At 50.7% G+C, this 27,822-nt stretch overlaps 1 protein-coding gene across 2 annotated transcripts in view; it reads right to left on the reverse strand.

Moving 5' to 3' along the window:
• ALK (ALK receptor tyrosine kinase) overlaps positions 1-27,822 on the reverse strand; it is a 747,102-nt gene that overhangs the window by 22,916 nt on the left and 696,364 nt on the right. Inside the window, exons 14-26 of one of the 2 annotated variants that reach the window (XM_086323612.1) lie at positions 25,054-25,185; positions 24,144-24,288; positions 21,404-21,586; positions 20,097-20,195; positions 19,467-19,619; positions 17,910-18,014; positions 15,757-15,943; positions 15,022-15,112; positions 14,829-14,893; positions 13,286-13,415; positions 6,872-6,969; positions 2,839-2,931; positions 205-306 (exon numbers count right to left, since the gene is read on the reverse strand). In XM_086323612.1, the coding sequence (XP_086179738.1) occupies positions 205-306; positions 2,839-2,931; positions 6,872-6,969; positions 13,286-13,415; positions 14,829-14,893; positions 15,022-15,112; positions 15,757-15,943; positions 17,910-18,014; positions 19,467-19,619; positions 20,097-20,195; positions 21,404-21,586; positions 24,144-24,288; positions 25,054-25,185 (1,583 nt within the window). Of the gene's footprint in view, positions 1-204; positions 307-2,838; positions 2,932-6,871; positions 6,970-13,285; positions 13,416-14,828; positions 14,894-15,021; positions 15,113-15,756; positions 15,944-17,909; positions 18,015-19,466; positions 19,620-20,096; positions 20,196-21,403; positions 21,587-24,143; positions 24,289-25,053; positions 25,186-27,822 lie in introns of those variants that run through there. The other variant, XM_086323611.1, reaches the window with a different exon arrangement.

Below are 27,822 nucleotides of genomic sequence, written 5' to 3' on the forward strand. Positions count from 1 at the left end.
GAGCTCTCAGGGTGGGGTCCAGCATTCAGTTGTGTCTTACCAAGACTTCCTGGTGATTCTGATGCTCTGTTGATGTGGGCCCTGCCATAGAGGTATGCTGTCTTCTCTCTTATCCTTCCACAAGAGAGTGTGGGCTCGTTTGACTCATGAGCTCTACTTGAAGGCTCATGGTGAGACCTGGATGAGGGCAGCAGAAAGACTCACCACGTGTCTGTTTTAGAAGTAAATATTCCTTCCATGAAGGCCTCTGGGGGCATCCACTTGACTGGCAGCATTGCACAGCCTCCCTTTCGGTAGTAGCTCGCTCTGCAGGGAGAAGAGAAAAGCAGACTTGGTTCTGGAGATGGCTCCGAGCCAGGTACCTTGAGAGAGTGGCAAAAAACAAGGTCTGTGAACTGAAATTAAGGAGGGGCTCTTGTGGTTTGGGGGAACAGCAGGGGGCACAGATCATCTAGTTAACAACCTTAGTGTCACTTAATAGGAGACGAAACAGCCTGCTGGAGGTGTGAAAGAAAAGATCTATGCAATGACTCAAATACCCACTAGGAGATGGTTAGATTTCCCTGATGGATTTTGTTCACTGTAACTCACAATGAATAACATTACTCCAACCTTATGAGTATAGTTCCTGATGATCCACGGTAATGCGAGATGCACAATGGGAGGACTATGAGCGGGGCTGGTGTCCTACTAGTCTGGGTCCTCCTCGGCACTTACACAGCATCTAATTCAACACAGGCACGTGACTCCAAGTCCTCTAGGTGGCTGGCAGGAAGCTGCTTCCTTTAGCACAGCCCCCAGGGAAAACACAGGCCTGGGGTGGAGCTGGCGTCCGAGGGATGAGGTAACTAGTTTTTGTCAGTGACATCATCAATGCAACTCACTCATAAAAAAACTAATGAATCAATTCCTCCCTCTGAAGCCAGCTCCACCCCAGCCCTGTGTCCTTGTGCCTGGTATGTTATGGGAGGTGGCTTCCTACCAGCTGCCTGGATTAATTACTTCAAAAAATAACTGACTGAAGTATGAATTGAGTGGTTAGCTGACTCATTGGAAAGGACCCTGATACTAGGAAAGTTTGAGGGCAGGAGGAGGAGGGGTCGACAGAGAATGAGATGGTTGGATGGCATCACTGACTCAATGGACATGAGTCTGAGCAAACTCCGGGAGATAGTGAAGGACAGGGAAGCCTGGTGTGCTGCAGTCCGTGGGGTTGCAAAGAGTCAGACACATCTGAGTGACTGAACAACAACGTGTGAGGTATTCTGCCACATGCTGAGGACAGAAAGAAGTCATAGTCTCTCTCTTCCAAGGATGTGGTTTAGTGGAAGAAACAGACATAATTAACTGCAGTAAGAACACACATATGATGACAAAAGTATGTATTCAAGAGGAAACTCAGTGACCAAAGAAGAATGGGTTTGTTCTACCTGGGGTGGGGGTGGTGGGTGGAAAAGTACAGGAAGAGTTTCTTGGGGGTGCTGATGAAGCTGAATGGCAAAGAAACGCTCACAGGAGACATTCGTGACACATGCTGTCGCACGGGGCCTGTGGGAGGCAGGGGGCTGTAGGGAAGCTAGGGTACTGAAGTCTAGAGTTGGGACCTGTCAGTGCTGAGGACGGAGGGGAAGGGCCAGACCACGTGACTCGTTTAGTCTCACTGCAGAATTCGAGTCTTAGAGGACAGGCAGTCCTGGGTGCTCCGAGACAGGAGGTGAAGGAACGCTGAGGCTCCGGGTGGTGGAAGAGGGTGAAGCGGAGCTTTCCCAGGTATGCGGTGGATATCAGTGGTAGTAACAGTAGGTGAAAACATTGCCAACTCCTGAGTTTCTGTGTGCTGCTGCCCTGCGGTAACAGGATGCCATCAGGAGATTGCTACCAGTTCCTTGGGAGGCTGACAGGGGTCTCCCTTATTGTCCGAAGACTGAAAGGTCTGCCTGACCACCTCTCCTCACTCTACTGCTGGATTAGGGGAGGTGTGATTAGTGACTGTGTCAGACAGTGGCTCACTCAGCTCATGGAGTGAGTCACTGTTGTTAATAATTAGACAAAGATGAAACCAGGGGTTGGGAAGAGAAGTGTGGGATAGTATACAGTAGAGGTTTGCTTTTTCCAGTTAAATTTTTTATTTTATTGGTTTCTTTTTAATTAATTACTTAATTGGCTGCACGGGGCCTTAGTGGTGGCACACAGGATTGTTGAATTTCGTTGTGGCATGTGGGATCTAGTTCCCTGACCAGGGACGAAACGCAGGCCCCTTGCATTGGGAGCGCAAGTCTTCACCAGTGGATCACCAAGAAAGTTCCCTGTTTGTTTTTTTTTTTTTTTTTGATGTAGCCTCGAGAATGTGACAGGGAAAAAGAAATGAAGCTGAGCTAAGTACTGACGGGCTTTGAACTATCCTTCCATGTCTCCTGGCGTGGGAAATGCAGAGCAATGCGCTGGGCCCAGTCTCTTGTCAGTTCTAAGGTGCTCTTGCCTAGGGTAATGGAAGCTAAGTCTGTTTGGAATTCCTGAGTATTGAGGAAAGGGGTTAATTAAGCTAAAGTTTACCTAGAAGCTTTTTCCAAGTGAAGTATCCAGGTTATTCTGTCTCAGAACATGTTAGGACTAAAGAGTTGGAACCAGAAAGACAATCTAATTAACAGGTTAGTGTCAATTATTGCAGGCAGAGAGATCCTAGAATTAGTCCTTCAGGCATGAACAATAATTCAGGCTGCCCCTGTGCTGAAAAGGAACTTAATGCCATTTTCGGCGGCAGGTTGACAAGGCACCAGAGTGCTCTGGGGGATGCAGTTGAGAAGTGGGCTCTGATGGGTGAGGGCACTCTTCACTCACCTGTAGATGTCACGGGCCATTCCGAAGTCTCCGATCTTGGCCACTCTTCCAGGGCCTGGGCGGGTCAAGAGGCAGTTCCTGGCAGCAATGTCCCTGGGATGAAAAAAAAAGGTAAATGCATTTCGTAATTTTATTCCTAAAAAGATAAAGGTATAAGAATCACAAGAATTTTCACCTCCAATCTAAAGTTCAAATAGTTCCCTTTTCTTCTCTGCATTTCCTTTACATTAGATCTCAGTATGAAAGAAATAGCTAAGCAATTCTAGGTCTCAGAACCAACAGGGAAATGGAAAAGGATTAGGGGAGACGATTGAAAATGTTTAATGGGATAATAATAATGAAAATAACTATAATAGGAACTAGAAAATTGATTGTCCTTTTACTAGGTACTTGAGCACTGTTCTAACTGCTTCATATCTAATTCTCACCGTAGCCCTGTAAGACACAAGGTGCTAGTATTATCCTTATTTTATCAAAAAACTTGGAAGATAATAGAGGGACATAGAAATGTATTTGGCCTTTGGCTATTGTTCTGTACAGATTGCTGGTTGGTTTCTGCCGGTTGTTTGACGGAATGTTCTGGAACAGCATGGTTCCCATGAGATTCAAGTAGGTCAAGGCTTTCCCCAAATAGTTCTAGTTTTATATTTTAATATGCCATCATGGTTTTTACATCCGTGATTTTATCTAAAGCCTTTGTTAAGCTGTATGCATCATGGCTATGAGGCCAAAGAATCACTTCTTTCCTGTTATAAAGTTATCTTGTCTTAGTCATTATGTTCCAGTCGTTAGGGCCTATTCTTCCATAGCATGAGTGTAAGGCTGGATCAGAAGCTTTCCAAGACTCATCAGCTTCTACTCACTGACTGCTAACCCATTCTTGAGCTGCACGTGGGGGTTAAGGATGCAGCCAGACGAAGTCTGGAATGTTGTTGTTGTTTAGTCACTAAGTCGTGTCTGACTCTCTGCGGCCCCATGGACTGCAGCATACCAGGCTTCCCTGTCCCTTCACTATCTCCTGGAGTTTGCTCAAACTCATGGAATGGGTTTCTAATAATATTAAAGTCCTGGACAGAAAAAAATGGTGCTTCTTGGGGGGAATGGGTGGTGTTTCAACTGGTTTCATGATCATTGGCTGAGAAAGAAGGATCATGGAAAATAAACAGCTGGATAGTATTTTTTAAAAAAAGATCTGGATGCAGGATGATGGCTTAGGATAGCAGAACAATTGGTCAGGGTGGGAGATGGGTGTTATTAATGCCATTGCCCTAATCCAGAAGGTTTAAGTTGAATTTTGAGGCACAATGGTGCATAAAATGCCCTAAGAAAACCATAAAAGCATAACATATATGACATCAAAAAGAAGAAAATATAGTAGGATATATAGCCATGGCTTCTCAAGAGAAATATAGTGAAGTCGACCAACAACAATATTTATGGCTCTGGAAAGGTCTTTCTGTTGATGTGCATGGAATGGTTGCTTAAAAAATTGATCTTGAATTTGATGGCAAGAAAGTAAATGTAATATCATAGAACACACCAAGAATTGGTAGAATGACACATATTTCTTGAAATGGCAATAAACCATGTCCAAAGGAAACAGATCTAATAGAAAAATGGGAGTGTGTGGATCTGCGAGGGAGTCCGCTCTGAATTCACGAGGTGTGTGTGCATGGGAGTCTGTGAATCTTAAGGCAGATGGTGAAGGAGAGAGAATTAAAGTAAACCTATTGGGGGAGGGTGCCATCAACCTCGAGCCAGTTAGAAGATATAAAAAGATGCGTTCCTAAAACCAATTACCCCAGAGACAGCTTTGACTGAGATGGACAATTTCTGCTAATCGTCACCTTTTGCTTATAAAGCAGATCATCGAACACACTGTTGATTCAATCTTTGACAATTTCATTTCTTGAAAAAGATAAAAGAAGCAACAAAATATTACTCTGGGATCTTATTGTGACCTTCAGCAACTATTTACAGATATGGAAGCAATAGGAATCTCGAGTGAATTTTTGCTCCTTGTTATCTTATTTTCAGTAATAACAGGGCACTGGATATAGTCAAAATGTATCATCCCTTAGGAAAGCAGATTTCAAAACGTCAGAGGAAAAGTAGACACAATCCCTCAGTCAGAGAATCTGGACACTTGGTGATTAACGTGAGGGTGGAGATGAAAAGGCAGAGACGACCTCGGGGAGAAGTGAAGGGAGAGATCTGACGTCACTAAGGTGATAGGTCACATTGCTCTCAGATGGGCTCAGACTTGGCGCAGGTAGACATGAGCTGGAGAGACTTTATTCTTTCCAGGTACACCAATCTGAGAAACCACAGTGGAAAAGAATGTGAAAAAGAATGCATACTTTGCCGTACAGCAGTAACACAACACTGTAATTCTGCTATACTTCAAAGAAAAAAAAAAAAAAAAAGATGGAAAGATGGCTCTAGCCAAGGACTTATTCTAAAAAGGGCACAACCCTGTCACGTCTGAGCAACAATAAAGCCCAGAGCTGAGATTTATGGAAAGTTCTGGACACAATAAAAAGGGCAAGAACAACAGTGGCAGTGCTGTGAAGCAGAGTGTGTGGCTTTGGGTGAGAACAGAAGAACTGGGGCTCGGCTTCTCTCTTGCTTCTGTTATTTCTATCAAGCACGAGGATCTGCAAGCTGGAAAGACTGAGACTCAGGAAGATCTGCGGGCCAAAACGATGAAGCGACAAAGGATGAGCCAGTGTGAGCGTCCGGCCTTGTTTTCAGAGTGATTTCAGTAAACTAGGCCAGTGTATTTCTTGATCTTTAACATCCCCTTTATTAGGGAAGAAAACATAGCTTGTTATCTACCTCCGTGCTCTTCTGTTTCTAAACTCTTACAGCGCTTCTTTTTCATTCTCTACGTTATTTTTACATACTCTAATGATTAGCAACATGTCTTATACTCCTTGATGGGTTCATGAATGTTTATTAGTTCACCGGGTTATTATTTACTAAATGAGAAACAAATCATTAAGAAAAGCTTTGCAAAGAGTCTAACAATCTATTTGACTTTTCAAGTTTCAGAATCAAGCTGTCTGTTGAGAAAGCCATGGATAGCCACGTGGAAAGAAATATGTGTCATCTCTCATGTCTATAGCGTTACACATGGACTTGATGTACCAGTGCAAACACCATTTAAACCCAAGGGTCATATAGAGTAGAGGAAATGAAGTACAGAGGTAAAGAAAATAATTCTCATTCTTCATTTCTGAGTATTTTAGAAAAAAATAATTTATCCAATAAACATTTATTGTGTGCCACTATATGCTGGGGATATGAAGATGAATAAAATAGGGTTGTTGCCTTTGATTTATCCATACAAACTCCTTAAACTTCCCTTAAGGAGCCCAATTTTTTAGATGATATGGCATGCTTGGTCACTCAGATGTGCCTGACTATTTGTGATCCATGGACTGTAGCCCTCCAGGCTCCTCTGTCCGTGGGGATTCTCCAGGCAAGAATACTGGAGTGCGTTGCCATTTTCTTCTCCAGGAGATCTTCCCTACCCAGGAATTGAACCCTGGATGCTTTGACAGGCAGATTCTTTACCATTGAGCCACCTAGGAAGCTCAGTGTTCTAGATATGGAAACATTAACATGACCTAGGGCTTGACACAGGCGGGGGTCCCTGCAGGAGGTCAGACAGAGCTCATCCGGGTCTCCAGCGCTGATATAGACGTTTTATGATCCCACTTTGCTTCCCTGGTGGCTCAGTTGGTAAAGAATCCACCTGTAACATGGGAGACCTGGGTTTGATTCCTCGGTCGGGAAGATCCCCTGAAGGAGGATATGACAACCCACACTAGTATTGTTGCCTGGAGAATCCCCATGGACAGAGGAGCCTGGCGGGCTATAGTGCATGGGGTTGCAGAGTCAGACACGACTGAGTGACTAAGCACAGCACTACACATGATCCCACTTTACATATGGGCCAAACAAAGCCCTAGGGACACGTAGGGGAGCATCTGGAAGGTGAGGGCAGAGCAAGGTCACTTAGACTCACCGGTGGATGAAGTGATTCTCCTCTAGATACTGACAGCCGCAGGCAATGTCCCGAGCCACGTGCAGGAGATCCAGCATGACCAGGGAGGAGGGCTGGTTCTGTAGGAGACAGTAGTGACCGGCTGGTGAGGAGCTCTCAGGGGAGAGAAGGTCTGAAACGCTAGGCTCCCGTGTTCACCAGGAGGTCAAAGGCAGGCTGGTCACCCTGGGGTCTTGGCCCTGGCTGCACATTCGCGATCACCGGTAGATTTATACAAATGCACATGCCTGGGCCTTAGCCCAGAACAATGACTCCACCTCTGTGCGGGCGCAGCGTTTACAAAGTCACAGCTGCCAGGTGAGCGGGGCTGGAACCCACATCACAGACGTCCTGCCCCTTCGTGTTTTTTTCTGCCCACTCTTCCGCCACTATCTTCATAAACATTTGAATACCCTAAACGTACAAACAGGCCTGTGAGGAAATCAAGGCAGGGTAGTGTTGCTTTAAAATGCTCTATTTCAGGTTCGATGCACGATACTGGATGCTTGGGGCTAGTGCACTGGGACGACCCAGAGGGATGGTATGGGGAGGGAGGAGGGAGGAGGGTTCAGGATGGGGAACACATGTATACCTGTGGTGGATTCATTTTGATATTTGGCAAAACTAATACAATTATGTAAAGTTTAAAAATTAAATTAAAAAAAATAAAGTAAAATGCTCTATTTAAATGCTTAAAAATATTTTAAAAAATTAACTTTCTTCAAGAAGACCTAGATCTGAAGTGGACTGAAAAAGCAAACCTTCCAGAAAATACTGGGCAGCTGAAGAGCCATCTCTGGCTTTCCTGCATGAAGTCCCTTTTGTGCAAAAGTGGCTGCCCGCCCCTCCTTGACCCCTCCCGGGATGCAGCTTGGCTCTCCTTCCCCCCGTCTGGTGGGGTGGCCAGAAGTCTTTCCTGAGGGCGGTGCCCTTCTTGGTGTCTTCTCAGTTCCTAACCCCCCAAGTCCGCAGGCAGCTTCACGTGCACTGTGCTGCTCTGGGCTTGTTCCACCACGTCCTCAAGGAAACTTTGAGGCTCCCGAGGCAGGGCCTTTGGCGTCCACTTCCATGGTCTCCAGCGTGATGCTTAGCTTGCTGCCGAGGTTCAGTGAACAAGGGGGTTTGTTGGTTGATCACAGCTGAACTAGGGTTTTCCAGAGGCCGCCACAGATCAGGGCCTCCCTGGGACTCTTTGGAGCAATAGCGTGGGTCTGGGGGAGGTGGCGAGGAGTTCGTCTGGGGCCTGCTTCAGTTCCAGGGGAGACGACTCAGGGAGGGGAACATTTGCTGCCCGTGGACCATCAGGTAGTCCCTTACCTGCAAGAGGGCAAGTCCCAGGACCTTTGATGCAACATCCTGTGTGGTCAGTAGGCAAGCAAGGTTACCTCCATATTGACAATGAGAGGGCTGAGGGCTCAGAGAGGCTCAGTGACTCACTCCAGGTCACACAGCTAGTAGGGTGGAGCTGAAACTGCCCTGAGCTGGGCTTTAAGGGTTTGGATTGGGGGAGGCGGGATTCTAGGAGTTAAAATTGAGTTTCTTAGGATAGCATGTCTGAGAAGGGCTGGAGTTCCCGTGGACTCAGTGCATGGTACCCACATGAGCACAAATACAGTGCACAGGGTACATTTCAGTGCTCGGTTGAGCTGAGCTGGGTTTCATCCTACTGGGTCCCTTACTGGCTGTGTGCCCTAGAGCTGACGGCGCTCCCTCTGTCCAAGCCACCGTGTCCTCGTGTGTGAAAGTGATGTGACACTCTCAGCCTCCCTGGTTGTTCTGAGGACTCATAGCAAGAGGAACAGAGTGAGCGCTTCACAGAGGGCTCTGCATTCATGGAGGGGGTTACTCCATGGAGGGCGCTGTGGGGACTTGAGAAGTGGCTCGTGTGTTTGGCTTCTCCCAGGACCTTGTTAGGGTCAGAAGTACTGGGCACTGGGAGAGAGAGTCCCCATTTCCTGGGGACAAGAAAAGTAATATATATTTTTGAGAGAAATATTCATCCATCTTGCTATAGCATTAGGACTATCTTTTCTCTTTCCAGGAAAACTCTTTCTGTTCCTGCCAAAGAGGACCATTCCTAGCGCTCATGGAGTCTCTTTGTGTCTTAGCCCCCATCACTCAGGACGCAAGGACCATTGATGTCTCAAATGCTCCATAAGTCTGCTGCACTGCAGGGGCTAAATCTTCTCAGGCATTAACCCAGGGGCTGCATTTATTGGGGCTCCCTGTCTATGGCTGTTCAGAGCAAATTAACTGCGCCGATAATCAGTCTTCACAGAAGCAGATTGTCTGTAACCCAAGGGGTGTGTCTGCATGTCTCTGTGTGTGTGTGTGTGTGTGTGTGTGTGTGTGTGTGGTGTTGGGGGTCTGCAGATGCTGTGACCAAACCGATATTGAAAACGAGCAGTGCAGAGAATAGCCAGTGTGCCATCTGTATCCAGCCTGGGCAGAGAAGGAGTTGGAACCAGGGCTCTTTTTCCTTGATTTGCTACTGAATATGGCCCTTCCTTTGGCAACTTCAGGCAATTTTTATTCTGTCCAATACTCAGAGAGGATTTTGTCCAGTACCTCCTAAAGCAGGCTGTAGGATGGAATTCAATCAAATAGGTATGGGAATTCCTGGCTTCTTCATCAGAGGAATTATCAGAGTCTTTGCTACATACTAGTGTGTATTGAGAATCAATCAGAGGGGAGTCTGTGTGGCTCTGAAACTGGCTTGACCATGGAGTTCTTTTGAGCATGCCTGTGAGTGTGTACCACTCAGGGTTCTGACATTCCCATCAGGACACTGTTTTGACCAATATCTTACTTTCACAGGGGCAAAAACAGGCCCACTGAAGTGAAATGATCTCTTTGCTCACAGTTCTTGAGGTGCTATTTCCAAAGGATAATGTATATACCGATAAAAGACAGAATAATATTAATAATAATAATAATAATAATACTTCCTTAAGTAGCTCCTGCATTTAGAGATGAAGGATCACAGGACATGGGCGGGGGTGGGGTGGGCAGGGGAGAACTGTTTCACCAAGTGAAAAACAGAATACGGATACATTTTTAAATTGATGGCTATGAGAGTAAGAGGGAAAGATGAAAGGAAGCAGCAAAGAATGAAGACAGGGGACACAAGATATTAAAAGTGGCAAAAACCCATTTTGAAAAGTGATGAGAATGGTGCTGGCCTCAGATTCCTGGCTGCAGACATGGTCAACAAAATGCGCTCAACGAATTGTGGAGGCAACATTAGTATTTAGCAAAATGGAAACCAAAGATGAAAACCTAAGCATTAGTTGCAATCAGAAGTTCTCATCTCCGTGCTGTGCTCTCTGGCGTCCGAGGAGCCGCCATGCATATGGAGCATCTTTTCCTGAGCCACTACCTACCAGACTACCATTCCCCAAGCAGGTGTAGAGGCTATAGTGGGCAATGACCGCCCCCTTTAATACAGAGATTACTGACTCCTTGATGGCCTTTGTCATTATGGATTGAATCAACTGATACTAAAAGATAGCTACTAGCCTATATCTGGCATATATTAAATCCTCAATAAAATTTTGTTCAATAAAGAGGGGGGTCTGCAAAATTATATTGACATTAAAAGGGTCCTTCCTTCTTGAGGTGGTGGGGTCCTGGGACCGAACAATGTTTCCTTCTGTACCCATGAATTTCATTTCCATGACAGACATAGTTGGCCCTGGCACCCATTCTGTCCTATGAGTCTGTGTATCTATCATTACTTCATATCCATGCATTATCTGAAGCCAGAGCCTCTTAGACCATCTCTGAGATTCTTCCATCCTGATGTCTATGGAGCTGCTGAACCCCAGGGATGGCAGGAAGTGAGCACAGAATGTGAGTCTGATTCTGAGCACCCAGCTGGGAGCCTGCACACAGCAGATTAAGCCTGGAGAGATGCAGGGGCTTCAAACAAATGAACCAGGTGGACCTCAGGCCTTTGAATTCAGTGAGTTCCAGCTTGGAGGCACAGCTTTGCCCACCCCCTCCTCAGGGTGTGTATGTCTCCAGCCCCTATGTCCATCAGCCAGTCCCTCCCTCCTTCTTCAGGATTTACTGACATTAGCTACCTCGGTCCACTATAAATCCTGCTCCTTTCTCACAGTCAACCTGGTCCTCACTCACTAAGTTGGAGTTTGTGGTTCTGAGAATCCATGCGGGACACCCAGCAACCTCCCACCCACCCTGCTCCCACCCCGGCTGGAAATTGCTGCCACAAACACATTTGCATGGGGTCACTCTGGAGGGCTGTCATCTGACATTTCAAATCACCCATCATGGGCAGTAAGTACCTCAGGAAGGACCAGCTCATCTGAGGTAAGTGAGTGTGTAAAGGAGTAAGGAGGATACCTGGGCTGCCACCAAGACCTGGGAGCATGGTTGGCCAGGAGAGTCACACAAATATCAGGGTCAAGGGTTAAAAGGAAGATTTGGTGGGGGGATCCTGACCCTTAGAAGCACCTCTCTCCCAAGTAGAGTTGACCTTCCCCTGGCTGTGGGCATCCCTGGGGTGGTACCTGCAGCCAGAGGTTGGAAGCTGGCAGCAGGCTCCCACTGCAGGCCTCCTTGAGGCGGCACTTGGGCTGGGAGGTGGTGGGAGATGTCAGTGATCTGTCTTCCTCGCTAGTGCTTTGTTCTTTGAGACAACATCCAAATCATCATCAAGAGAGATACCTTTGCCTGTGAGAGAGGTTCTTGGTCTTGCCAAGTGATGGGTTCTCAGATTCCCTTTACAAGGAAGTCACAATACTCTCCTGTCCTCAAGCCTCAGGAGTGTCCAATGGGAAACCCAGAGCTGGACCTTCTCCCAGAGAGTGACGTCACATGTCATCTGCCAGAAGCACTGCTGAGATGCTCAGGACATGAGGCTGAAGGCTCTGCTCTGGTGGGTAGGGGTGGGGAAGCTGAGACTGGTGCCCAGACCCTGGCAGAGATGCCTGCGTAGCTGGCGACCTTTGCTCTCAACCACCTGCCCTCACCTTGGCCCTCAGGGCTTCCCCACGGGGACCACAGGGATCAATAACATAGCAGGCTGGAGTGAGCAAGGAATGAGGAGCCATAAGGCCTGAGTTCTAGTCCCAGCTCTTCCACTTCCTGTGTAACCTCGGCAAGTCACATAACCTCTCTGAGCCCCTGTTTTCCCATCTCCAAAATGAAGTGGGATCTGTACTGTCTACTTCATAGGGTGGTTTTGAGAAACATGAAAACTCTGGGGAGGAGGAGGACGGTGCTGCAGACGAGGGTTATCATGAGGTAGGGTTAGTCGTTCTCCCCTTCCTCCTGCCAGGGGTGCTGAGTTGCACACGCTCATCCTCTCAAGAAGTTAGATTGGATTCCTCTTAGATGGTCAGCCAGAGGCTTGCAGGAATGGTGTGGAGGCTCTTAAGAGCCCGAGTGAAGGTGGGAATTGGAGCAGGTGTGACCTTCTGAGGTTTCCACCACCATATTGGGTCCATGTGAGGAGGGTGTTCAGTCCTGGTCTTGCTGTGGCTGCGTGGCTGTCGGCCTTTCTCTGCTTTCCTGGGGGTGGGGAGGGTACAAGTCTTCCCTGTGGTCCTCACAGTTCAGCAGCAACTTCAAGATGGCAGGTCCTAACTCATTGGGGAGGGTACAAGTCTTCCCTGTGGTCCTCACAGTTCAGCAGCAACTTCAAGATGGCAGTTCCTAACTTAGAGGGTCTGCTCTGCTCCCGTTCCCTGGGCCCAGGACCTCTTGAAGACCCTGGCAGTGATGGGAATGGACAGCCGGCCCCTGGGCTCGCCCAGTGTGCTGTGTTTTATAACTAGCTCTGACCAAGATGTTCTAGCCTGACCCTCAGAGTTCACATCGCAGATCCTCGGGTTAGAAGGGGTTGGCTGCCCTAAACCAGGTTGTCTAATAATCAATTGGGGGGAAGTGTGCGTGGGCCCACCTAGGTTTCTTCACCCCCACGAACTCTAGCCCTTTGACCATAACATGTATGCAGCACCTTCCTAAATACCTCAGCCCTTCATTTTGATTGTAAAACTACAAGGTCAGGAAGTCCCCATCTGAGATGAGGACACTGGGGTTCACAAGGGGTGGAGCAGAGTGACCTGCCCCAAGTCAGATGGTTGAGTGAGTGACACAGCTGGCGTGAAAGTCCCCCTCTGTGCTTGTCCCTAGTTTGGTTTTCCACAATCAGCGGGTCATAAAAATAGATACTGGCTAGAGGAGACATTGCTCAAGGCTTGGGCAAGCTCCCTCGGACCAGGCTCAGCCGTTGGATACCTTCTGTCCCTTCTCTCCTGCCCATCCCCCAGATCAGAGCCCAGGGGCTGGCCCTGGCTGCCCACCCTGGCTCCTTCCACCCCCTGCTCTGTATCCTCGGAACCCCCATTGGGAAAGGTGTTTCTCACTCACCGGACGAGGACGCGTCTCCCGGAGGAAGGACTTGAGGTCTCCTCCCGCCATGAGCTCAAGCAGGATAAATCGGGGCAGGGCTTGCAGACTCACACCAATACAGCGCACGATGTTCTGGTGGTTGAATTTGCTGCAGAGCGGAGGGGAGTAACCGAATTTAACTGAGCTGAGTCTGCAAAAATCTTAACTGGGTGAAGCTGGGTACAGAGTTATGTTTTCAGAGCCACATTATGTAAAAGCTTTCTGTAAATACGGGGAGCAGGGGTCCCAGGCTGGGCCTAAGCAGAGGAGAATCCGGTTGCTGAGCAGCTGGAAGAACCAGAGGGCAGGCCTGGTGGGGGTTCAACACGCATGGAGTGTTCTTGCTTGGAGTTGGGGGCTGGGGAGCGGGAGAGAGGGCTGTGCATAGGCACTGAGCAAGAAGGCTGGGATGGAGGTGGGCAGGGAGACAAGGGTGTCCAGGAGGCTGGCACCAGGACTGCTGGCCAGGATTCACAGGATTCTCGGAGGAAGGCCTCAAGTGGAAGCTGGAGGGCCTGCTTTCCCGAGGGCCTGCCTGAGACCTGCCTGCTGACTGTGTGCAGAAGAGAACAAGGAAGAGGGCCGCTGGATCCCACCATGGACTCTTTGCGGGGGCTCTGAGATTCGGGTTTTCTTGTTAACATGATCCTATGAGGACACATGAGGCAGTGAGGCCAGGGAGCTCCACGTGGGCACGTTTGGGCAGAGCTGATGGAATGGGTGACCGTGCACCCAAATACAGTGCTGCTTACTTAACTGCAGAAGAGGGAGACTGAGTGACTCGGGTCTCCTTCCATCTACTCTTCTACTTTCCAGGTTTTATTCAATGATCACTATTACATGGGCAACCAGGAAATACGTCATTTAAGCAGGAGCTGAAGCTACCACGTGTCCTCCTATGGACACAGCACATCACACATGCTGCTCTGGCCTCATTCCCTTGGCCGCTTCCGCCAAGGCCTCCCTAGCCTGTCAGGATGTTTGAGGCTCCCCGGTGCACCAGGAGGCCATGAACCTGGCCAGCTCTCAAGGTCGAACCTCTGCTGTCTGAGCCTTGGACACTGTCACTCCCAGTGGTGGGCCTCAGATCCACCAGCTGAAGGGTCGGGCCAGCTGCGTGGACCAGGGTGGGCACCTTCCATCACATGGGGGCCCATTTCCTTTACTTGAGAGTTGGGAGCTGGGATGGGTGAAGGACCTGGTGGAAGAGTTACCTGGAGGAAGATTGTATTTTCCACTGTTAACAACCAGCATGCTCTGTTTCTTAAGAAAAGGGGAAAAGAACCAGTGGGTGACACAGGGGTGCTGGTAGAAGGCCAAGTGACATTGACTGGGGCTACAAGATTCTTTTCCCGAGAAAACCAGATGGGGGCTGGTCCACTCTGGTAAGATGTGCTAAGGACTTCGGGGGGCGGGGAGGTCTCCAGTTAGAGAGGAGGGATGCCCTGCAGGACAACCCTGTTTCCCTTGGAGATGTGCCTGTTAGAAGTGTCTTGTGTCCCTCACAGGCTTGGGCCATTACCTGATGATCAGGGCTTCCATGAGGAAATCCAGTTCGTCCTGTTCAGAGCACACCTCCGGCAGCGTCTGGGCACAGAAGGGAGGGTGGGAAGGAGGAGAAGGCTGTGAGCCACAGAGGTCAGAGGCTGTCGGCAAAGGGCCGTGCTTACAGAGACCCCAGCCAAGGTCAGGCCAATGAGGAAGCCCCCTCTTACCTTTACAGCCACTTGCAGGGGGCTGGGGTCATTGGGCATTCCAGACACCTGACCTTCATACACCTCCCCAAATGCGCCGTGGCCCAGACCCCTGTGCAGAGGAGAAGGTGTGATGAGGCAGGGGCACACTTAGAGGCCACTCACAGGAGGCAGGGAGTCACGCACACCCTCGGGAGTAAAGTCCTCAATGTGGCTTTGCTCCGCAATCCCCAGCCTCTATTGCTCTATGGGCAAGAAAGGATCCAAGCCAGGCTTCATGACGTTGGCTGATATTCCTTCCGTGAACACTTACTGAGTCTCTAATATTTGCCCGGGTCCTAGAGGTGACCAAGACATGGATCTGGTGGGAGAGGACAGATGGCTGGCAGACACCTCCTGGGGAGTGCTCAGTGAATGACAGACATGTGCAAAGGGTTCTCTGGGAGCTGGGAGGGGGAAGGGAGCAATGCTTGGGGAGGGGCATTTGGGTGGTTTTGAGGAGCACCCCATTTCTCCCATCTAGTCCTCCTGTCATTGTTCCAACCCCATAAGTTAGATAACTAAATAATTAGACCCCCAAATGGCCCTGGACATTAAACCTTCTCCCCCCCTGGAGGGCTGGGGGTGCTCTGAGGGGTGGCTCTGCTGGCCTCTTGTTGTCGGAGGAATCTGTGGTCCAGGGATGACATCCGGCCACCTAGAGCTCTCCCTTCTCTGCCTCCCCCACCTTCCACTGCCCTAGCAGACAGCACTCACCGGATGAGGGTGATGTTTTTCCGTGGCACCTCCTTCAGGTCACTGATGGAGGAGGTCTTGCCAGCAAAACAGTAGTTGGGATTGTAGTCGGTCATGATGGTGGAGGTGCGGAGCTTGCTCAGCTTGTACTCCGGGCTCTGCAGCTCCATCTGCATGGCTTGCAGCTCCTGGTGCTTCCGGCGGTACACTGCAGACAGATGGCGGTCCATACAAGGTGGCCTGGGCCAGGCCACCTCCTCCAGGTAGCCTTCCTGAATCTCTAGCTCCTCCGCTGGGGTCTAAATCTTTTTCCATCACTCTTAGTCATACTAACAAAATGATTATAGATGTGAAATTATACTTTTCATTGAAGGATTAAAGCAAATTAAAGCTTAAAATCATATGAATGAAAAGATTTATTGTATCATGCAGGGGCAGAGGCACATTAGCTTGGGTCCTCTGAGAAGCAGACCCAGGACAGAATTAGAAGTGCAAGGATTTCATTTGGGGAAATGTCTATGAGAGATGATCCAGGGGGAATCCAGGAAGGCTGGGAAGCTACTAGACTGTTTTGACTCCATGTGGAGGACAGGGTGAGGGAAGGTTGAGCAAAGACCCTAGATGGCCATTCAGTCTAAAAAGGTTCCAGCAAGGCTGTTGGGAAGTTCTGGAGTCAAAGTGGGCCATCAGAGGAGTCCCACCCCTCCAGGAGAGGGCTTGCCTTGGTAGCTCTGCTCTGCCCAGGTGCTACATGAGGCAAATGTGGCAATAGACTTGAGAGTACAGCTGGGGCTCTTGGTCACCTGTGTTTCCTACAGATGAAGAACCACCAAGCCACATAGCTGGATACAACTGCAGAGTGGAAGGTCTCTAAAGTGGCTCTAAGCTGGTGCCCGAGGACCTGAGTTCTAATTCTGCCTTTGATACTTACAAGCTGTGACACTGACAAGTGACATGTGACCTCTTTGGATCTCAGTCTCTTTCTCTGTAAGCAGGGACAGTAACGCCTGCCCTGTCTCCTAAACCTCCACTCCCCATCCCCTGGGATTGTGATAATGAAATGAATTTACCAAAACAGAATAGTTTCAGAGGGAATTCCCTGGCTGTCCAGTGGTTGGGACTCAGCGGTCTCACTGCTGGGCCTGAGTTCAATCTCCAGTCAGGGAACTTAGATCCCACATGCCGAGTAATGCAGTCAAAAGAAATGGTTTTGGAAAGTTCTAAAGAGCTCCCCAATACAAGTGACCACTATCACTGTTATTACTATATGTGAGAACATTCTGTATATAAGGCAAACTGCATGGGAGGTGATTCACAGGGTGGATTCTGCTTTTAAAGCTCATCCCCACCTCTTACGGGCCAGGGCAAGTAAGTCAACTTCTGTGCACTCAGTTCCTCCTCTATGAAACATGCCAACTGTGATCACAGGGTTCTTTGAGGGTTTATGAACTAAAATGTGTTACTCACTCAGCGTGTGGTGAGTGTGCAGCAATGTAGCTCTTGTCATCCTGCTCTTTGCAGGATGGTGTCATGGGAATCACAAAGGTCCACTGAGAACAGGGAATCCCTGTCCACCCCCAGACTCCCCCGGCCCCATGGGGCTGGCCTCAAAGTGCTGCCTGGAGCCTTTCCTTTCCTTTCCTTCTGCCTCCCCTCAACTTTCTGCCCACCTACCCCAGGCATTTCCAGCAGAAAGAGCCTGGCTGGGTGCTCTGTGATGTGCAGATCAGTGCCCCTTGGCTCACAGGCCTAATGGGAAACACTGAGAAACCAGCTCTGCATTCTCTGTGGAGAAGGGAAGTGTGGACTGGAGGTATGAACCAGACTAGAAGAGTCCGCTGAAGCCCATGTCTGATGAGAGCTAAACTGAGGTCTGGAGGAGGCTGGGGAGTGGGGGCGGTGGTAAGCTTTAGCCATGGTGTTCTCTTCTGAAGACCCCTCCTTGAGCAGCCAGCAGGCTCTACACAGGGCTGAGGTTCAGAATCAGGGCTCCTAGGAGCCAGGAATGTGCTGGAGGCAGGAGAGGGGCTTCTGCTTTGGCTTGGGCTGTCTTCATTACCACCTCCCAGAATGACCCTTCAGCCTGAGATGGCACAGCCTGAGATGCCACTCTATTCTGCCAGATCTTCCTTCCCTGCCCTGCTCTGGAAGTGCTGGGGCTCTGGGACACTCACCGATCATGATGCCAGAGAAAGCCAGGACGAGGGCGGCTACAAGGGCAGAGGTCACGACGGACAGAATCAGCGAGAGTGGCAGGTGGGGCTCCGGGGTGGGCGACACTGGAAGACAGTCCCCACAGGGCATGGATGACCACATTGATTCTCCTCTGAGCTGCCCCCACATCAGAAAGACCCTTCCCAGCCCTGGACCTATGGACTGCCAGCCTTCTCGGAGGATGAGGGCGTGAAGCAGTTTCATCCTGGTTTTACAACTTTTAACAGCTTTTGTGGAGAGGCACTATGTAACAGGGATAAATACCACAATCTTGACACTGATCTGAAACATCAATTGCGCATGACAGAATGAGGATGGAAAGTGAGCCAATAGGGGCTGTAGAAGTGATTCAGGTGCCTTGTGTGTACGTGTGAAGTCGCTTTAGTCGTGTCTGACTCTGTGTGACCCTATGGACTGTAGCCCACCAGGCTCCTCCATCCACAGAATTCTCCAGGCAAGAATTCTGGAGAGGGTTGCCATGCACTCCTCCAGGGAATCTTCCTGACCCAGAGATCGAACCCACATCTCTTATGTCTCCTGCAATGGCAGGTGGGTTCTTTACAACTAGCACCACCTGGGAAGCCCTTCAGGTGCCTTAGTGAGTGAGTGAAGTCGCTCAGTCGTGCTGACTCTTTGCAATCCCATGGACTATAGCCTACTAGGCTCCTCCATCCATGGGATTCTCCAGGCAAGAATATTGGATTGGGTTGCCATTTCCTTCTCCAGGGGATCTTCCCGATCCAGGAATCGAACCTGGGTCTCCCACATTGCAGGCAGACGCTTTACCCTCTGAGCCACCAGGGCAGCCCTCAGGTGCCTTAGGTGACTACAAACTCAGTATGACCCAAAGATAGAGTGTGCCTGTCAGACTCTGGAGGCCGAATTGATGCTTTATCCACGAGAGCACTGGGCCAGAGCGTGGGAGGGAGAGCTGGGTGCATGATGGTACTGACCACACCAGGCACTGAGCCTGGTCCCGGACACGGCATTTCAAAAGGGATGTGGACAACTGCAACAACAGGATGGGAAAGAGACATAGACTCGTGTCCCATAGACTGGATGGAAATAAACGGGCTATTTAATCTGGAGGAGACTTGAGGAGGAATAAGGCAGCATGCTCTTCAGACGCCGTGTTCAAAGGGCCACTACAAGCAGGGAGCCGAGGGGTGGAAGTCGGGAGGAGAATGGGTCTGGCTCTGTAACTCCCCAATGGGAGACCCTGTGTCTTAGGAGTACTGAGGTCCTTGGTGCTGGGGTGTCTGGTGGAGATGAGCTGGCCCCTTGGTGGGGATGTGGGGGTCGCATCCTGGGCTAGTGGTGGGACCAGGTGACTTATGACTCCTTCCCAAGCCATGACCCACCTTTCGCACACAGGTCCCTTTGCCTGTCATCTGAGCACCCATGCTGGGGGCAGACACAGTGTCAGGAAGTTTACAAAGCTGCATCTGAGGTGTCCCAGAACCATGGAAACTAGCTGTGGCTCAAGCTCTGTGCCCGCCCACCGCCCAGCCCCTTACCAATGCAGGAGACGCCATCCTCAGCCAGCACGGTCCCGTGGTCGCAGAAGCAGATGATCTTGTGGCTCTCGGGGTCCATGTGGCACTCGTCTACCTCGCAGTGGCTGCAGTTTAGGTAATGCTTAATGTTCACTTCCCCGTGGCCCTCCATCACTGGCGACAAGGAGGAAGGGTCAGCTTCAGGCGGAGGCCACCCTGCACCCCACCCCGGGCTCTGCGCTTCATCTCCAGCTGCCGGTCCCTGTTCCTACATCCCACTGCCACTGGAAGCACCGCCTGTGCAGGCAAGCCCCTGATGCATCTGGTGAGCAAAACTCAGAGGACCTGTAGGCAGGCGGGAGGGTCCACATGAAGGACCCTTAGATTGGCTGCCACAGGCACAGGACCCATTACTGTTGCATTTACCTAGGGCTGACCTGCCTGGAGTCAGTCTTCTTTTGTCAACGTATCAGATCACGCATCCTGATTTCCAGAAAACTTGGCGAGGCGACCACTAGGAAGACTTGCCTGCAAGGGACCCACGATCACACCTGTGTGTCCTGGACTCATTGAGTAGCCCTGGGGTTTCAGCTGAGAGGGAGGGAGCACTGGCCCAGGGAAGCGGGCTCTGCTACTTGGCAGAGGGTGTACCTTTTAAAGCCGGGGTGTACAGGATGCCCAGTGGGTTGATGAAGGAAACCCCGTCCTCCCCGTCCATCTCGGGGTCATTGTTTGAGGCTGCATTGCCACCTGTGGCAAACCAGAGAAGAGTTTAACGCAGAGAGGTGGGTGCCTAAGTCTGGATACACGTGCGCATCAGCGGGGTGAGCAGCAGGGTCAGGGAGGGGCCTTGAGGGCGGGACGGTGGGAGGGAAGGGAGCTCATGGCACACAGGATGCAGTTGGGGCTCGGTTCTGTAGCTTCTGGGTGCGTGGGCCACTGTCTCCTCCAGGGCCACAGTCTCCTCTGCTGCTCTGCTGGGCTCTCCCAGGAAGCAGTCCATGTGATCAAGAGTCAGAAAAGTTCTAGTCTCCCCAGGCTGGGTTGGCCCCTTTGCCCCTCTTCCAGGACTGCCTGGGGGGTGGTGCTCCTGTCCCATCCAGTGAGGGTTGGGGCAGGGGGATGGGCCCCTGTGCCTTTAGGCTCCTGTCCCTCCTTTCAGCGGGGCTTGGGTTATCTTTGGGCTCCCCGCCTTGGGCTCCTCCCACCCACCCAGGGCTTGGAAAAGAAGAGCATCTGGTTAACACAAACATCTTACACACAGCCTTAAAGCGAAACACAGACAGTACATCACAGCGCGTGCATGCATCGTTTCCTAATCTGGGGGGCGCTGGAGCCATCATCTCCCAGCCTCTCAGCTTCAGAAGGCTCTTCTGCTCTGCTCCAAAGCCCAGAGGAGAGCCAGGGCCAGGGGCCAGCTGCGTGCTGAAGGGCTGGGCTGGGATTGCCCATGGCTGCTCTCAGGAGTAGCCCCCATCAGTATGGGGAATGGTGCCCCTTCTGGAAGCTGGTGGGCTGGGGTAGGGAAGGGAAAGTAGGGAGTCCCTGAGGCCAGAAGCTGCAAAACAGGCCCTCGGGGAGCTTGCTTGGCAAGGACTGTGGCCAGGCCATCCAAAGGGAGGAGTCTGGCCTCCAGGGTTCTCATGCGTCCTTGGGGGTGGCTCAGAGAGGAGCCTGGGAAGCCAAGGCCCCTTTATCATCAGCTTTGGGGAGATCAAGAGTCAATGGGATCTTGATGCTGTCCTGCCAAAACCTTGAGGCAGGATGCTGGCTCGGGAGCCAACACCCTACCTCTGGCTCGTTTGGCAGGCTGGGAGGAAGGCGTGCATGGTCACATCACAGTCCACACGTGGGGCGGGCCAGGGGCGGGCAGGCGAGGGCTGGGGAGAGGACAGGGGAGGGAGGTGCCTAGGACTAAGAGGGGAGGGAGTGACACCTTGAACACGAATCATCTTTACCTATATATCCTCCGCCTCCTCCACCGGAGGAGCACCCCCCTCCACCCCCTCCGAAACCCCCTCTTGTCTCCCACCCCCACTTCTTCATGGCCTGGGGGCAGGAATGTCCTCCGGTGGCACCTTCCAGTAAAGATTTTCCAGACCAGAGCAAGGAAGTGTTATCACTCCAGCCACCTCCACCACCTGTAGGCAGAGACAGAGAAACACCTAAGTAAGGATTCCGGCTGGTTCGGGCGGCTCCTGGGTCTGGAAAAGAATGCAGGACTTCTGTCTTCCAGGGGTGCTTGTCCCTATGCAGCGCCCAGGGGGTTTGTCTTCAGTGGGGCCTGGGGCTTCAGAGTCCACGGCTAGAAAACCAGGCATCTGCCCTTTGCTGGAGGGAGACCTGCTCTGGCCACAGCTGTGCATGTCCAGATGGAAGCGGGCCGTGTACCCCTGCTTCCTGTCAGGCCTCTGGCTCAAAACCCCAAACTGTGCTCATTAAGGGACGGCGGTGGTGGGGGGGACAGGCGGCAAGATGACTAAATCTGTTCCTCTGCCTTCCCTCTGGGCCTGCCAACTCCTGAAGCTCCTGGCCTTCATGTGGTTAACTACTTCTCATCCCAACAAGAACAAGGACCAACTGTCAACACCCCACCAAGGTCACAGCAGTGAAATTCCTAGCAGCAATCCTGGATTAGGCACCAGATAACCCAAAGGGCTATAATTGTTTACTAGGCAAGAGCTTCCCTAGGCTGAGCCTTGGTTTCCTCACCTGTAACTTGGAGATAACGAGACTCGCCTTATGGGGTGGACGTTAGGATCAAAGGAGAAGGGGAGTGTGTGAGATGTTTTATAAGCCACCAAGTGGAGGGATCATTGGACATCTGTGAGACACACACTCATGCAGAAGGCCTCACACCCCAAAGCCCAGGCAGGGTCTTGCCAGCGGCGTCTAAGTTGCTCTAAGGTCAAGATCAAAGAGGGCTGGAGTCAGAGGCGGTGATGCTCTGGCTACAGGGGCAGCAGCTGGAGCTGTGCTTCCCTACGCCTGGGCCTGCTCTGAACTCTTGCAAAGGGTCTGTACAGAGCTAGCTTGATTGCAACTTTATCTTAAGGCCACAGGCAGACCGTAATACATCTCTCCAGAGACCCTTGAAACTCCAGGATCCCCACTTTGTCTCCCCCTATTGTTTCATATGACATTTCATGAGGCAGTTTACTCCCAGAGACTCCAAAACCCTTTCTGCTCCAGCAGAAGGTCGAGGCGGGAACCTAGAGAAATAACAGTGCCTGCGTCTGCTGGGACCGTAAGGGTTAATCTGCCTGGACACGGCTCAGTTCTTCGGGAGAACTCCTGGCCAAGGTTCTTCTGGACCCAGAGGGGGCAGCAGAGGAACGTGTAGGTGGGGGGAAGCTGCAGACAGGGCTGACTCTGGTGCGAGCAAGAGGGAGACAGGTTTCAGGAAATGAGGTCAAGGTCACGAATAAGCTTGGGTATAGAACAGGGATAACCAGAGCCCTGGGCAAGTCATGGGGACCATCTGCCAGTTCTGGAAGCAGCAGGACTTCAAGAATCTGGCCTCCCTCTGCCAGCCGGAGAGTGGGTGTGGGCCTGTCGAGGCTCTTGTCTATGTCACGTGGTGGAGGGAAGGCCCCCTCAGCTTCACTAGCGGGAATCGGGCTCTGCTGGCTACGTGGGGCCATGAACTTAATAAATTAGGATGAGATGAGCCTGAAACCAAGTCTGCCCCCCAGCACCCTACCCTTGCATCCTGCACATCCCAGCCTTCAAGCAAATGTGTGGAAAAGAAAACAATGGGCGTGAAAGTAAAAACACATCAACAACAGCGTTTTAAAAAATGGATTAAGTATGAAACTGTTTGGTCATCCTGAGGGAAAAAAAACCCCTACAACTTTCAATGAGCTTCTTGACACTTCTGTAAAATGAAAATAATATGTCTGGAAAACCCTACAGGACTGTTTTGAAAAGAACATGCATGATAGATGTGGAAATGTTTCGTAATTTATTAAATGCTGACTGACATAAGGGGCGCTGTAAATATCACTGGGGTAATTCCTCGCTGTGGACACAATGACTGTTTCTCCTTCCTCTTTCTCTAGCCATCTCTCAGTTGAAGAGAAAGTTTGAGTATTTATTTTAATTAAGCTCAAATCTCTAAATGCCTTCAAAAATCCTCCCTCGGTCTGAGTGTGGAGAAAAGAACACTCAAAGATGAATGGTTGACTTCAGAGGAATTAGGGAATTCACATCTCCTTCAGAGCCTGTCCCCATCTCTGTGTGACTGGCTCTCACTAAGGAGGCAGACAGCCCTACCATGGACAGAGATTTTCTTTCCATGTGAGGAGTGTGTGAGCTGGCAGCCCAAGGCCTGGAAGTACAAACAAACCACAGGGACCTGGGAGGCTGACCCCACTCAGATCTCTTCCATCTGCTCATATCTAGTTGCATTTGATAAATCCCAGGGAGGGTTGGGTTGGCAGTCAGAACGCTGCCTCCTGTCTCATTTTGTCAATGACCTTCTGCAAGTCCAAACCCCACACCAGCAAGACGGCCTCTGGATTCCCAAGGTATGACCTGTCTTTCCTCTTTTGATCCCAGTACCAATATCCAGAGCTCCCAGCATCTCAAGGGCCCACAACTAAAGTGCCCACAGGTGTGTGATGGTGCCCAGCCAAGGTGACGCTCACACAGTCCTCGGGGACCATTCTGGGAGAGGCTGGGCTTGCAGAGATTTACCTGCAGCTCCAGAATTGCCGTTCAGCCCTAGGACTGAGGAGTTATTCTCCAGTCTCTCTGGGTGGAACGTGTCTGTCTTGGCCCCATAGGCCCTGCCACCACCGCCGGCTGCAATGATCAGAGGCACCGGCACGCCATCCTTCATCTGCCGGGGAGAGACATTCAGAGATTGAGAAGCTGAGCAGGGCTCCCACATTGGAGACCCCTGAGCCATTTAAATGCTTAAACATGTCTGAGTGTCTGCTGGGTAGTGGGTGACATCTCGGTGGTCCGAGGGCTCCCATCTCATGTTACAAGAGCCCATGAGCTCTTCTGTCCCCTTCAACCCCCAGCTCCTGAATCAGTCCAAGTTCGTAAATGAAGCAAAAGCATCAGGAGATATAAATGTCTATGAACACTGGGAGGCGAGGATCATTCTTTGGGGCTGTTTATACCGCCCCTTTCCTGAAGCGCTTCTCGAGCCTCAGGGATCTGGGAGCTGGTGCTCAGGGCAGGTCTCTTTTCTCTCCTTCCTCTGCATGCAGGGCTCTCTGCTTTGACCACACAACTTCAAGATTAAGCCCTCAGCACCGCTGGCCCTGCAGGAGGACCCAACAGGAAATCTTTGTCTATCTTTGATGATATCAGAAAAGTCCAACTGAGGACACAAGAGGGCACAGTGGGACCCTCTGGGGCTCTGAAGCAGGATGATGAAGGCCTGCCTAGTGAAATCGGGCTGGGACATCAGCATGAGAAGGGCCTGCCCTTTCCTGGACAGACAGGGAAGCTTATATCCCTATGGGTCTCCGCTTCCTCAACTTTAAATGGAGCTAAGAGCACCCAAGGTGTGTGGTTCCTTGGTTTGTCCTGAGGATTCAAAGCCAGGATGCAGAGAAGGCACCTGCCCTGGGAAATGGCGCACAGACCTCACCTTAAACACGTAGGTGGCTCCTCCCCCTCCTCCGCCCCCTCCTGCCCACTCGTGCACGCTTTTGTTCACGCGGATTTCTTCTTCTATCACGTTGTTTTCTCCAATGCAGACTTTCTGGATTAATCGGTTTGTCTGGAGAAACAAAAATACCTCAGGTTTGTGCCCAGGGTCCTCCGCCTCCCAGCAGACAGACCTTCTATACTAAAACATAGGGTCTGACCATCTCTCAGATAGCTTATGGTCGAGTTGAGGAGACAAAAAATACACATGGATAACTGTCACTCTGGGAAATATTGGAGAAGGACTACAGGGACCTCTTAGACAGAAAATGCACGGGAAGTTGAGGAGGGAGAGTGAAGCTTTGTTGCTGGACTGCTGAGCATGGAGGACTGCCTGGGGGAGGTGGCATTCAGTTGGGCCTTGCAGGATGTAGAGCTTTTTAAACACTGAGAATGGGAGAAAGTTATGACATTGCAGGGGAGGAGATCAGCAGGAACTCAGAGGGAAGGCGCTAAGTGGGGGTATTTGGGGGAAACGTGTAAGGAGTTTCTTCAGCTCAGAAAAATCCATCTTAGGACAGAGAGGTGGTCCAGGACGACTTGTTAGGACCCTGTGAATTCTGAAGAGGGGATGACAAAGGCCCCATGAGGTAAGACAGGGCTGGAGGGAGTCCAAATGGGAGTGGGTAGAGGAGGCTAAACCAAACAGTCAGATCATGGCCAGAAGCCTCAAATACAGAGAAGGAGCTGGACTTCATTCTCTAAGCAGTGAGAAGCCATTGAGGTTTTTTGAGAAGTTGCAGTTTGAAGCATCATGTAAAGAGAAAAAAAAAAAAAACAGTGGGTAGCCAAACTTGGATTTTATTCCACCTGATGCAGACCTAGGCATCTGGGAGTCTCTGGGGACATGCTGGAAATGCCTGTGACCCAGAATCCTGGAATCCCTGAACAAAGAGGGTGGGGTTTCAAGAAGAGCTACTATGCTTGTAGGTCACATCAGCTGAGATGAACTCACCACACATTGGTCTGACCTCAGAGGAAAACGAATTTTCTTTCACTTAATAGAAAAAAGGCCAATAAAACATCAAATTTTCATCAAATGTGGCTGGGTAACCAGCCAGTGGACATGGCAATTCATCTCGAGCCACTCCTTACGCTAAAGCACTCAGGGGTGCCAGGAATGAGTACTAGAGAAATTTCCAGATAAACAGCTGAGATGCAATTTGTTTTATGGCATTTTGGATTTAATGATGGAAATAATTTGATATTTTCTAGAGTGGATTTAGTGTGCTTGGAAGGCTGTGAATTGCTATTCTAGACAGCTGACATTTCTCCTATGTACACGCAGTGCTGGTCAGGGCTGGGGTGGGGGCAGAGTGGCATGGAGTCTGCTGGAAGGAAACCCTGCTAACTGCCACCAGGGGGAGGCCCTGAGATGCTGGGGGCATTCCCTGTGGGCAGAGCCAGGGACAGGGGATGGAAATGTGTGCTGCCAGCTGGGCTGAGCAGAGCAGAGTTCAGGGTCCAGTCTAGCTTCCTGACTGGAGATTTGCTGGCCCATCTGCTGGATCTGCCTCCTCCATAAATTGGGGAGCTGCCCAGGGTGCTAAAGAAGGTCTGTCCCTCCGCCCTGCTCCTTTTCCTCCTGTCCTTTGTCCGGCAGCAGTGGGGGCCCCCACCCCTTGGGGAGGCCCTCTTCTTCTGAGCAGAACTTGCAGATGGCTGGAGATCGCCGGAGGAAGCAACTGGGCCGAAGGACGGCCTTTTGGTTTCCTAGAACCCAGACTCATGGCCATGCCTCACTGCCCTGGGTGAGGTGACCCCTTGATTTGAGTCTCAGTCTGCAGCTTGCTGTGCCCACAGCAGCATTTGGAAGAGATCACTTTTCCATGATTTGCTTTCTTTTTCTGACCTCTGCGAGGTCCTGAATACATTTGAAAGACTTAGGAGCTGGGTGAGTGTGGGCTGACCCCTCACAATATTTGCCTCGGGAGTGATGGGAGTGGTGGGAACTGACTTTTAGACCGATGGTTTTGCTGTCCTGGAGATGTTTGGAAATGTCTGGGGGTATTTTTGATTGTAATTTCTGATGGATGATACTGGCCAGGGATGCTGCTCAACAGGGTGTAGAGGCCAGGGATGCTGCTAAACAACCTACTGTGCACAGGATCGGGACTGAGGAATGTGTGTGTGGGATGGGAGGCGGGGTTCCAGCAGCTGGAGCCCATTCCAGGCTCTGGTTGGCCAGGCACACAGGAAGAGCCACTCCATGCAGCACCAGTAGAATTGCCAAAACCTGAAGTTTAATTCTTAGGGTCCACTTCATTCTCTAGAAGATCCTCTCTACACACCATTTTTCAGCCTTGGGAGGACCAGAGATTGAGGTGGTGCTTGTACAAGGTTTTCTCCCTTACTCAAATGGGCCCCTGGGGGGAGCGGAGGTCTGGAGCTACTGGGAAGACTAATTCCTTTCCCCAAGCCCATGCTATGCCCAACCCGATCAGAAGAGGAGGCTATCCTCTGTCCCTGGCTTCTCTGAAACTTGCCCGGCATATCCTCAAAGTCTAAGAGCAAGTAGATTGATTAATGGGGCTTCCCTCGTGGCTCAGACAGTGAAGGATCTGCCTGTAATGCAGGAGACCTGGGTTCGATCCCTGGATCAGGAAGGTCCCCTGGAGAAGGGAATGGCAAACCTCTTCAGTATTCTTGCCTGGAGAATTCCATGACAGACCATGGGGTCGCAAAGAGTCAGATGCGACTGAGTGACTAA

Source organism: Bos grunniens, chromosome 11 (assembly GCF_055505025.1).
Source record: "Bos grunniens cultivar Pamir isolate PY7600 chromosome 11, Bosgru_T2T1.0, whole genome shotgun sequence".
In the NCBI taxonomy this organism is placed as follows: Eukaryota; Metazoa; Chordata; class Mammalia; order Artiodactyla; family Bovidae; genus Bos; species Bos grunniens.